Raw genomic sequence first — 12868 nt, 5'->3', positions numbered from 1 at the left:
CACACTTTCTTACCAGCAGCTGGTAATACTGTGAAATAGGTTTCTGTTGATGCTGAAAACTGGTTTCAAAGGAGTTATTTAGTATGTTGGGACTCAGATCCCACCTCTACCTTGTACTGAGTCTTTCAGGCAGGTAACTAGCCAAGCTTCCTGTGACAGACATTTTGTGGTGGTGCCCAGGGCATTTTTTCAAACTGGCAAATGTGCGCATAGCCCCAAAAGATTGCCTACCCCTGGTGTATGATATATCAGGTGTGAAAGAAAAGCAAACAGAGAGACAGTCTACAGCAGCAACGTGGAGAACAGTCTACTTGCTGAAGGCTTCTTTCCACCCTGAGAGGCTTATAGCTACCAATGCTGCATCTCAACAGGGGTAAGGCAACTAAATCCAGCCGAACTATATTGGTGAATATGGTATCTATTTGGCTTTGAACTTGCGTTCTCCATTAATGTAGATAACTAAGTGCTTTCTGATGCAATGGATAAGGAAACCCAAAGCAACACCTGATAATTTGATATGCCCTGAGGGGATGGGAGAAGCACAAACAGAACTGTGAGCTGCCACCATCCAGCTCCCAGTAGTGGCCTCTCCCTCCCCAGATGGGAGAAGATGTTAATTCTGCCTGAAGTCATGAACAGAAATTAAAAGGAAAAGAGAAACAGCAGAAGAGAAAAGCAGTGAGGAGAGGAACAGGCCAGAACTGATGAGGTGCAAATCTGAGTACAATCAGATCCAGAACAGGTATTCCTAAGGCACATATTAACCATAGATACCTGCCTTGGTCCAGGAATAAAAGATCCAAAATCCGGGGGGGCGGGGGCAGGAAGGGATATCCAAAACCCACAGTTATCTTTATTAGGACCAACCAAAATGCCACTATTTTTTTGGCAACTTTTCAAGAACTCTTCATCAGAACTCTTCATCAGGTTAGGTGGTATGAGAGCAAGAGAATGAGGAAAATAACAGAGAAGTTCAAAAGTTAAGCCAGATCTGCCATACAGGCTTACCAAAAATGTTGATAAAGGGAGACTGAGTCAGTCATTGGTAGATATTGCAAGTATCAGATAACACTTTGTATTCTGGGATGTCCAATACCTGCATCATCTACCAAAACAAGCCCAATTATACCTAATACATTTTAGGTTTTTATTTTATGTCTGACCAGAGGGAACTTCAGGAAACATCTGAATCATCCTAGAAGCCACAAGAAGTAGGAAGAGGTGGAGGCAGAGGAAAACTAGAATACAGCACCTATCCTCATTAGTGAGGAACTGGTAACCAAGCATATTTAATGTATAAAACTTTAAGCAATCTCAACCGATTTGAAAAATAACATTTTATTCTCTTTGTAAAATAAAATAGTAACAGCTTAATTTTTATTTTGAAAGTTTGTCTCTTGTGGGGGGCATCAATCTCACACTTGTGCCACAGGAAGCAGGCTACTGAGTTTCGTTTTGGTACAGAGGGTTTATTTTGGTGGCAGCGGTTAAAGGTTTTATAGCTGTGGCAGCATTCCCCCAAAGTACAGTCTAACTGGGAACCTTATTAAAAACTGTAGCACTGAGTTCAATAGATCCAAGCCTCAATGTTTGTTTTTAAAAAGAAACACAGGTTGTTCCATTGCATGTGGTAGCAGTGGTGTGATTACCTACAATGTTTCTCTCACATGTGGGTTTTAGAACTACATTCACTGACTGCTAGAGCATCTAACCAGAACAGAACAAAACCTGAACTGTCAAGAATGCACATTTCCTTCACATAATATATGGCGATTCCAGTCAGTGAGTATGACTTGGAGTGTCTGTAAATGCCTATTAGTAAAAGATACATTTTCTCCCATGGCTTTAACAATTCCAGAAATTGTACATCTCTAGTCTTCCTATAAAAGTCTTCCTATTACATCATTTTTAGAAATAATTTTGGGAGAATAAAGGCAATATATGAACATATACTGTCTTATATATTTTATTCATCATTCTATAAGAAAATAATCCAAAATTACTCCATTTTTCGAAAACAAACCCCCCAAAGGTCTTTGGAAAAGATGAGAAAACCCCATTTTCCTTCAAATTTCCCCAGGACTTCACATCTCTAAGCTCACCCACTCCCAACTAATGTAGTCTGTGTGGACTGCACATTTCTTTTGTTGTTTATGGTATGGCAGTGAGGTCATTTGTGCCACTTCCTCACCATATAGTTTCACTTCATTTTACAAGCCCCTCTCCCCTTTAATTTGCCTATTCCTGACCAGGACAAGAGTAAGCCTGGCAATTCCAATGATTTGTTACATTTCATGTGGAGAAGTTTTAACAATGTTTTCTTGCTGACAAAAAGTTTGAGCACCCTGGGTCCAAAGGCATGCAATACTGCTCAAAGCAATGAAGAGTATGAAGTCCTCCGCTGTGTTCAAGATGTCTGGTAAGTGCTTAGCTTAAGATTTGTCTTTTTAAAAGGTGCCAACAGGATGCAAAGTGGTGCCAAGCATGGATTTAACAATAAAACTCTCAGAGATGCATAGCTTCCAGAAAAAAAACAAAACCATGACTCACTATACACTGGCTAGTCACTGAACAGGCTATTTTTGAATACTGTGTGTATTTGGACAAGGTTCAAAATCTGTGTACTAGTAGTCACAGGTTCTGTTTTCCCAGTATCGTTCCACTATCTCATTTATTGCTTTCATGTCCTGGTCTAACAAGTACCATCTCTGTATTAAAAACAACTGCACTTTTCCTGTCTCTAAGAGTGCACATTAAGAATGGCAGAACCGGAAACTATTCTCCAGGGAAGGAATGATACTAAAATGGCAGAGGGGATATGAATATCATCATCTTCCCATTGCACTGGACTAAAACATTGTGATTATATAATTGCATTTGAGGGTGTCAAGCAGTGCAGTAGAGAGCCTATGAATATGATAAGAAATGGAGCAGCAAAAGCTTGAACTCATGCCCTATTTTTACTCAAAAGCAAGGATGCCTCTTGAAAATGAATGCTACCTTGTGTCAACAGTACACTAGATATCAGGACTATCATGAATTTTTGTGAGAGTTGTTTTCAATGTGAAATGGTGCCATTTTTAGATCCTCAAAGCTTCTCAAAAAGAACAGTAACTCTCACGCGGGAAAACAACGTTGCTTGCTGTGTAATGGTTGCCATCCAACTGTCCCCTTAGGAACAGTCTGAGGTACCTCCAGCATCACACTCAACTGCTCCACCACATCCTGGAGCCATACCTCATCTGCTGTTCCACTACCTGCCTAACTAATGACCTCTGCATTGCCAACACTATCATTGCAACAGCTCAGGACCCAGACCATCAAAAACATCCACTGTGGCTGCATTGCAAACAAGGCCAATTCTCAAGAGAGGGCCAAAATGTATCATACACTTCCCAACTTATGGCTTATCACCTCAAGAAAGTAGCTGATCATGACATTACTCCTGTATCATTTCTGTACATCATCCGCTGTGTCATGAGGATTCCAATTCTGAAACCGGGTCACTGGCAAAGAGGGAGAGAATCACCTCTTGTTTGGGATTACCTCACACCCAACTCCACGGACAATTCTGTGATGTGGCTGGGAGGTCCAATGGATATCAGCATATTAGCACCATCACAGCAAATCTATATTTGCAGTCCTGATACTCCAACCTGCTACCAGAAAAGGTACTCCTCAGAGCCAGCCTATCCTCTCTCCCATCACAGCCACTTACACTTGAACCTCCTCCCTTTCTAGTAGGTCCCCCAACCCAGCAGAAAGTGGTGAAACAGAAGCAGCCATGCATTAACAGACTAGCACAGTATATGTGCACGTGCAATATGCTGCCTTTTACAAATCATGAGGTGTTTGCGAAATTGTGTGTGTATGGAGGAGTTCGTAGCTCAGTCCTACCAGTTATGCTTTCCTCTATAAAAGGATCTAGTGCTGCTTGCATTTCTTGATGCAAATGTAGTATAGTTTCACAGAGAGTACATTTTCCATGCCCTTAATTGGACATCTAGGAAAGCGCAACAATGCAATTTGTTTTCTACTACAAACCTTTCATAAAAACTCAAATCACTAGTTGTCTGGGTTTTTTTTTAGTTCATCTATTACTGCAAGAACATTATATAAGCTACTAGGTATTTTAGCCGCTCTCATTAGTATATCTTATTTTTCCCATTCCCAAGGGAAAATGGTAATCACCTTTGTCCTATGGAGTACCCAGGATTGTACATTCACATAGATAACACTTTTCATAACATAAAATGCTGTGATATCAGCTAAATACTTCACTTTAACATAAAGTGGAACAACCATGATTTGCCATATTAAAAGGAGTACTGTTATTTGTTTCTGCCAAGCACTAGCATCCAGATCAGGATGTTGCTACTGACTGAATGTATAATACTTGCACACTTTTTCTACAGGAAAAATGTTTTGAAACATATGAATGTATTAAACAACAGATTCACACAATGCTCCAGGAGTATGTATAGATCTACTCTTAGGAACTGTTCACATGCAACAACAGCCCATGGGTTAAACAACTCATGGGCTATCAGGGATGAGCAGAAGAGAGCAGACAAACTGCCTGCAGCATGCCCACCACTTCCGCTTTCACACAACGACCTACAGTCAGCTCCTTTATAGGTTGCTGAGCATGACATCCGAACCTGGACTGCTGGGCTGTTTCAGGGCTAAACAACCCAGTGGTTAATCCGACAACAACCTATGGGCTAACTGCAGGGCTGTTTAGCCCCTAAACAACCCAGTGATTCGGGTTCACATATTACACTCAGCAACCTACAAAGGAGCTGATTGTGTGTTGCTGAGAAAAAACAAATGCTTTTTTCCCCACTCGTGCACAACAATCCATGGGGTTGTTTAATCAGTGGGTTATTATTACATGCGAACCAGGTCTGTTACAATTTGTATTTCTACAAATGTAAATCTTTTCCACCGTCTTACATTTCCCAATTAATGCTGAATTTGAAAAAATGTATCCAGCTGCTTTTGATACTGAACAAAGAAAGGAAGCAATTCATAAGATAAAGTGAGAGAGAGTTTTGACACCTAAATGAGGAGCTGACATTAGAAGCTGAATATATTTGTACTTCTCAGGTCTTCCTTCTCCCTCACCCCTGCCTCACATCTTTTGGCACAAATAAGCGTTTTCAAATAAAAGCTACAAAAAAAGATTAAAATCCGCCTAGGCTTTTTCATATAAAAGACCACTGTTCTTATCCAAAAGCATTCAGAATGCTTTTGCTGGAATAAAGTTCTAACACTGGCATTTTTTGTTTAGCCCCATTCTCCTTCGCCATTTCACTTCCTTATTAAGCAGCTGTCATTGAATAGAACTTCTCTGACTGGGAAGATGACCAGAAAATGTCTCTACTGAACGTTATCTGAAAGACACTTCCTGCCCAGCTGAGCGGTTGTTTGTTTCATGCATAAATGACCTTCCACTACCGATAAACATTTCTATCATATCAAGTGTTAATCTTCATCTGGAGCGCAGTTCAGTGGACAGAGAACTATTTCACATAGGATTTGGAAATCCTTTAAAATTGGAAGTTAACACTGGACTTCCTTCAGAATATTCCCAATTTATCAATTCCTTCATTATATTCCTAGTGTATCAATTCTTAACAGTGACAAGTTAACATTTTTGTATTTCAGGATTTAGCACTAACATGTTCAAAGTGATTTTGAACATGTTAGTGCTCAAACTAGAAATTACTAATTTCTAGTACTAAACATCACACTATAACTAAAGGTGATTTATCTGTATTTGAGGGAGCACTGTAAAGTCAAATTTAATTATAACATTTTGCCTAATTATTCTGTCACAAAAAACAATATCTAGGATGACTAACAAAAATAAACAACCAGGATATTAAACTAGTAACCTATTTCTTACTTAAAATTCTAATGCAAGAGCCAATGGACCATGTGACATATTGGGTGGGTTTGCATGTCACTCTAAGCCACCCTGTGAATAAGTCACGGTGGGTTGGTTGTGGGCTTGCCATGGCTTGTTCTCCCCCTCAGTCCTCCAGGTGGCTCTGGCACATATCTCAGCCAACTCTGCAGCAGAACCCATCTTGTCTCCTTGTCCCAGCCCCCTCCCCACTCTGACACCTATCCCTTTTGTTACCCAGGTTTTCTTCCCAGGGCTTCAGGAGTACAGAAACAGGGCCCTGAAAATTTTTAAAACCAGGTGGCGAACAAGTGACAGTCCCTCCAAAGTGCCATTTGGGCATCAGTGAAGGGACAGTCAGAGGCAAGGGAGGCTGGAGGCAGCAATCGCAACATCATGAAGAGCAACACAGACTTTCCACCCCCACTCTTGCCACGTGGGTCTGTAGGTGATGCCAGCAACCCATGATAAAATTGCTCTCCTGGGATTGAACAACACGACAATTCACCATAGGTATAAACAATCCTGCAACAAGCCATGGGTTCTCAAGGGGGCTTGTTTGCAAAAATTAAACCACCTTGTGGAGAGCACTCCAGGTCTGGATGACACAACAACCCATCAAGGCTGGCAGCCCATGGCGGATTGTCGTGCAATCCCAGTCATTACGGGGCCTTGGTGATCTAAGTTACACTAGAGATGCCAGTGAATGTCTCTGGGCTTAGGCCCGGAAATGAACTAGGAGGGCTTGCTAATGCTTACATCAAAAGAGAAACAAGGATTAGAAGCTCTCAAACTCTTATCCAGCTGGTATTAAAATCAAAGTTGGAAAGGATGTCTTGGTGTACACCTTGCTTTGAAGGACTGCTCCCAGTAAAACTACTCCGGGGGTGGGGTGAGGAGAATGCCCACACTACATGGGGACCTGCTTACCCCAAGAGTCTCCTGAGGGACAGTTTGCCCCACCCATCCCAGTTTCCGCAGGAGTAGCTCATTGAAGCAACTGTCTAGCTCTGAAGCTAACAGAAGCCACGAAGGGGGGGGGGGAGTGTGTGTGTGTGTGTGAGAGAGAGAGAGAGAGAGAGAGAGAGAGAAGGTGTGTGTGAAAGAAGAGAGGCTTGTTCATCTCTAGCTAAAACAACTAAATTCTTCACTTAGAAAACAGGACAACAGCCTCCTATTTGACAGGACTATTTTGAAGACAGATTTAACAAACATTCAGCACTCTAAAAGCACTACATCTTAAAATATTAATTGCTTTACAAGGAATAAGCATTAATAAAGTGATTCAGAATGTGTTGTGAAATGATGCAATACTCTTAAATATAAAGCCTGCACGAGCAACATTCCCAACTGCAATTGCTCATCCATGAATGCACAAAAAATATAGCACGCAATTTGGTGGGGGATATGTTACATTAAGGGGCCGTGGTGGCTTAGTGGTTAAGACGCTGAACTGCAGACCGGAAGGTCAGCAGGACAGCAGTTCGAGACCCGAGTGCTGCGTGACGGAGTGAGCTCCCGTCTTCAGTCCCAGCTTCTGCCAACCTAGCAGTTCGAAAGCAAGAAATTGCAAGTAGATAAATAGGTACCGCTTCGGCGGGAAAGGTAACAGCATTCCGTGCTCCTCGGTGTTCAGTCATGCCGGCCACATGATCACGGAAGCGTTTTCGGACAGCGCTGGCTCTTCGGCTTAGAAATGGAGATGAGCACCACACCCTAGAGTCGGACACGACTGGTTGGGGACACCTTGACCTTTTTTTATGTTACATTAAAGTGTTCTGCTACTCTCAAGTCTTCAATTATACAAGCTGGGAAGACTGGAAGGGTCAGATGGAGAATATTAATGTTACAGCAGCTGATCTGTGGGGGGATAACTGTGCACTGCACAAGTACCAGTACTGGAACGTATGCTGGGAGAAGAACAAACGGTTGCTGTTTTTGACAATACAGAAAAGTAATTCCAATATTAAAGTATGTTACCGCATGTCCTTGCTCATGTAGGTGCAAATGCACATGTGATGAACAAACCTGGACATATAAAGATCTTTTAAAGAGGTGTGGCGCACACACAGATCATGCACCGAATTTCAACAAAATGAGGAAGTTCTGCTTCCTTGGGGTTTAAGGTCTTGAGCCAAGGCAAATACTATAAAGAAACAGCACAGCTTTATTTTACCATATTTTTTTACAGAAAGAAGAATATTTGATAGATATATCAATGCCCTAGTACTAGACCGGCAGACTAGCTTCATTAGCAATGATAAAGACAGAGGCAGGAAATTAGAGTTTGCCAAATAAGGAAAGGGCAAGCAGGACTTGGAAAGCTATACGCAACAGGGGTTTCTTCAAGTTTTGATGGCGCAGGGTGAGCCACACAAGGGGCAGAATGGATAAATTTAGAGCAATTTCAAGACAAAGAGGAAGAAATAGAACCAAACTTGTTTTAAAGTAAGGGAAACAGAAAAAACTTCACTTCCTGATTAGTCATGGATACTTGTAAATTCACAGAGGGCACAGGCTACCCTGTGGTCTATGTGCTTTTGGTCACATATTCACAATGGGATAATCACTATCCGATATATCCAAAGGTAGTTCTAAGAAAATCCAAGCCAGGTTAAAATGGTTACTCTCTGTCATGGAAGCATAGGCGATGTACTTGCCAAGTAGCTACCATAAGCCCCAGAGCTACATAAAAAGGTGCAGAATTAAGTTCAAACATAGAATTTGGAACTGAGAGCCAAAAATGTGAGAAGGAAGAGCAGCAGGGGCGGTAAGTGATTGCACTTGACTCAAGACTCTGAAAAAATGCAGCCCTAATACAATGCCCTAGGCACCCAGCTTGTTCATTGAATAAGTAAGCAACTAGGCAACTCATAAGAAGTGACACAGATTTCTGTCTCATTGTGTAGTCATGGCTCCCTAGGATTTTGAGGCACTCACAACATAGTCGGAGACTCCAAAATTGTCACCCAGAGCAGGGAGGCCTGAAAGTGTCCCAGTCAGAAATATTAGGGTGCACCATAAATGGAAACTGGCTGTAAAATCACAATGGGTACTCCACCAGGGGCTGAAGCTCTATCTGGACATACAAGGGAGTGAGGTAGTTCAAGCAAAAAGGGAGAAAGGAATTCTGCCCCTGGAAATGTGTAGCATAGGAGAGAGAGTGCCAGGAAGGACCACTAGCCGCAGGCTAAGAGGCAAGTGAACCCAAGCAAGCAGAATCCCCTGATCAAAGAAAGGGCTGTGAGCCCAAACTCAAAGGCAATTACAGACTTCAAACAAAGTGGCAAAGATTTGGGTGGATTCAGGATGGTATAGAACAAAGGGATTAATAATTTGACTCTGGGAATGAATGGGAACATCAAGGATGTTCCTGGCTATCTTGGGGTGAGAGTATTTTAGGATTTTGACCATGTGTGTCCCATCAAGGCTCTCCAGAATGGCCAATTTAAAGGCATCCTCATGAGCTGCCTGGCTGGTGTGGTGACTGGGTAGTTAGGAAGGTATTTGCATGTATCCAAAGTTCCCAACCTTTGCATACTGCTGCAAGGCAACTCCTTTGATTAGGTTACAGTAGAGTTCACACAGGTCAATAAACTACAAATCACAAAGAAGACAGGAACTAGCATCAGGATCCCCTTGCCCCTATACCTGCCGTGAGTCTCTTGTCCAAGCAGCCTCTCTCAGAGTGACAATACATACGAGACAAGTTGGTAGGGTGATGCCAACAAGAGTATCTATAAAGCCATCATGTCTGACCTTCTTAGTAACAGATATTACTTCTGCTACTGCTAAACAAGGCCAGTCACAAAAAAATGGTGAAAACTGCTTGTTTCTTCTCTTAGAGTGAAACATTCAGGTATCTGTACATTTTCCCCAGAGGAGCAAATAGCGGCTTCACGATGCAAGATTTAGATTTTGAAATTGACAAGGGGGGAAACAGCCACTGCCCTTTTCCAGCACCGCAGATCCAAAGATTGCTTCTTAAGTAAGAATCAAAATGTTGTCTGATCCACTCACATATCTCCTATGTAGCTTTGGCCTTTCTTACACTGTATACTGAAAGGTGGATAGCCAAGCATTTCTGGGTTGTATCATGCCAATTCTTGTCTGGATACAAGAATGGCAGTATAATAACTGGTAAAAGAAGTCAAATGAAAGTACAGCAGTGCCACCACTATCCAGCAGGCAGGTAAAGGTGAGGGGAACTGTTATATTTGTAATGGTTATAGCAAATGCCTAGAGGTAAAAGTTAGACTTTGAGATTTGTTATGCAAATTGTCTGCTGGTTCTAATCATAATTAAAATTCCCAATTTAATCAGAGGACATGACCACTGATTACTATGTTTAGTGATCTTTCATAGAATATTTGTAATAATGAAATAGCCTCCTATGGAAGGTACACCTGGCCCCATCACTATTAATGTTTACAAGCTTCTTTTATAAGTGGCCAAAATTATTTTTTAGAAAGACAGGAACGAGCTGTTTGAAATAAATAGTGCATGGGTACAGAAATAATACTTCGGTTGAATCAGTCTATAAGTGGCTAATATCTTTAAAAGCTGTTCCATTGGTGGTGGTTGTGGTGGGGAGACCACATCGTTCTCAAAATCTATCAGACAGTGTTTTTTGCAAAGCAAAGGACACAGAGCAAGAGTTCTAGATGCACCTGAGATTTAGGGGTAGGAATATACTAAAGGGGACCAAATAATTTTTTCTGGGTAAAGTAAAGGTAAAGGTGTCCCCAACCAGTCGTGTCCGACTCTAGGGTGCGGTGCTCATCCCCGTTTCTAAGCCGAAGAGCCAGCGCTGTCCGAAGACGCTTCCGTGGTCATGTGGCCGGCATGACTGAACACCGAGGTGCACGGAACACTGTTACCTTTCCCGCCGAGGCGGTACCTATTTATCTACTTGCAATTTCTTGCTTTCGAACTGCTAGGTTGGCAGAAGCTGGGACTGAAGACGGGAGCTCATTTCGTCACGCAGCACTCGGGTCTCGAACTGCTGACCTGCCGACCTTCCAGTCTGCAGTTCAGCGTCTTAACCACTAAGCCACCGTGGTCCCCGGTTTTTCTGGACACAATAGCAAAAATAAATAGCTTCTAATCAGGATTCTAAGAATGTCAGTTCTGATTTTAAATGAAGATAATGTTACCAACACTCAGGTCACGTACAAAAACAACAACAAACTTAACACCAAGAAAATCTGGTGTGGGGCTTTTAGTAGTCCATAGTACCACATAGCTCCCCATTTTCCTCTGTCATTATGCTCCATTTGTAACCCAAGAATCCATTTATTATGTAAAATTAAAAGTATCAAAACAAAACCACCACAGCTATTAGCATGCTGTTTCCTTTAGCCATCCTTAGCAATCCTGGGGACAAGGTGCTGTGGTTACAAGAGAGCTCTCACAATGCAAGAACATAGTATTTGCACTACATAAAGCCAGACAAGACTTATGGGTCTACACACACGGGGTTACCTGGCTCACAACCCATTCACCCCTACAGCCCGGACAAGACATGGCAGGGAAGCAGCTTTCTAGGCTTGAGGCTACATTCTTCTTCCCATGTCAAGCCAGGACATACACATGAGATTAGCAACCAAGCTCGGTTTGATGCTGCAAAGTCATCTGACAGTTGTTATACAAGACACCCAGGGAAATCGGGGGTGGGGGTTGGGGAACTCAAGCCCACAGGGGCTGTTAACAGCGCTCAACACCCAAACTGAGTGTGGAGAAGGGCTCACTCGTCCTAGAGTGCCCACTGACTTGTGGATCAACCCGAGAGGAGAACGGGAAACAGGGCTAGCGGAGGATCTAGGAGAAGGGCTGCGGGAGTCAGAAGCCTCCTTGCCCGATACCCCGAGGGCTCCCTAGAACGAAGGCGGGATTTTATGGCAACGCCTAAGCATGTCTTGGTTCCAGTCCTCTAATCCTAGGAGAATTAGCCACGAGGGAATCGCGGCATAGCTCAGGCACCCCCCGCCTCCACGAACGGGGGCTCATTTAAGAGGTGGGTATCCTGAATGCTCATGGCTGAGAGGGCAGAGGGGGCCGCGGATACCCCCGGACCACCCCTTCCTTTCGCTCGCTTAGCCGCCCCTCTTCCGCCCGGCGACCGTTACCTCGTTCTCCACCACCTCATGGTAAGCAGGGGGCGGGTCGAAGCCGGTGCTGCTGCTGCTGCTGCTACCGCTGCCGCCGCCGCCGCCGCCGCCGCCTCCTCCTCCTCCGCCGCCGGTGCCGTCGCCGTCCCCTCCGCCGCGAGGAACACCACTTTGCTGGGGCCCTCCCAGGCCGCCGCCGCCCTGGCCGCCGCTGTCCATGGGCTCATAGTGCAGGCCGGGCCGCTCATTGGTGAGCAGCGCCACGGCCTCGTTAATGTCGTTCTTGGCCAGGCGGAGGGCCCTGCGGATGGCGGCCGCATCCGAGAAGCCCATGCACAGCAGCGTGGTCATGTGCTGCTCCTCCTCGCTCTCCATGGCGCCCCGCTCAGCTCGGGTTCAAGCGCTGCCCTCGCCGGAGTCACCGTTGCCGCCACCCGCTCTGCGCGCCGCCATGTTGACGGGAGCCTCGTTCTGCTCCTCCTCTTTTCTTTCCCTGCTGCCTCAGGCCAGGACAACCCGCGAGCCCCACACCCACCCGGAAGCGGCTGACTGAAGCCCGGATAGCGAAAGGGAAGGGGCGCCGTCGTCACGTGCCGAGGGAGAGGGGGCGAGGACGCCGCCCGAACATGAATAGGGCGTGATGGGGTGCGGAGGGCGTGGCTGTCGTTGTCATGGGAACGCCGGAGGCTCCCGGCGATGAAATCCCACAAATGCAGCTTGAGGCAGACGCGCTGCTACGCCTGCAGGCGCCCAGATGCTTCAGTAGTCAGTAACAAAGCGGGACTAAGACCAGAGGGTACTCGCATGCTCCGAACGAACACGCCCCCCTGTCGTAAGGAAGCATCCG

The 12868-nt window shown here is 44.4% G+C and overlaps 1 protein-coding gene across 2 annotated transcripts in view; it reads right to left on the bottom strand.

The window, feature by feature from the left end:
* USP24 (ubiquitin specific peptidase 24) overlaps positions 1–12498 on the bottom strand; it is a 99344-nt gene extending 86846 nt beyond the window's left edge. For both annotated transcript variants that reach the window (XR_014790534.1, XM_084852403.1), the window contains exon 1: positions 12040–12498. Coding sequence is in view for 1 of the 2 variants with exons in the window: in XM_084852403.1 (XP_084708529.1) it covers positions 12040–12396 (357 nt within the window). In the remaining variant the exon portion in view is untranslated. The remainder of the gene's footprint in view (positions 1–12039) is intronic.
* Between the last annotated feature and the right edge of the window lie 370 nt (positions 12499–12868).

Source organism: Heloderma suspectum, chromosome 4, assembly GCF_057233095.1.
Source record: "Heloderma suspectum isolate Gila_16-S chromosome 4, 16-S_ref, whole genome shotgun sequence".
NCBI classification, from domain to species: Eukaryota; Metazoa; Chordata; class Lepidosauria; order Squamata; family Helodermatidae; genus Heloderma; species Heloderma suspectum.
The sequence above is the reverse complement of the archived record's forward strand: the minus strand, read 5'-3'. Positions and strand labels throughout refer to the sequence as shown.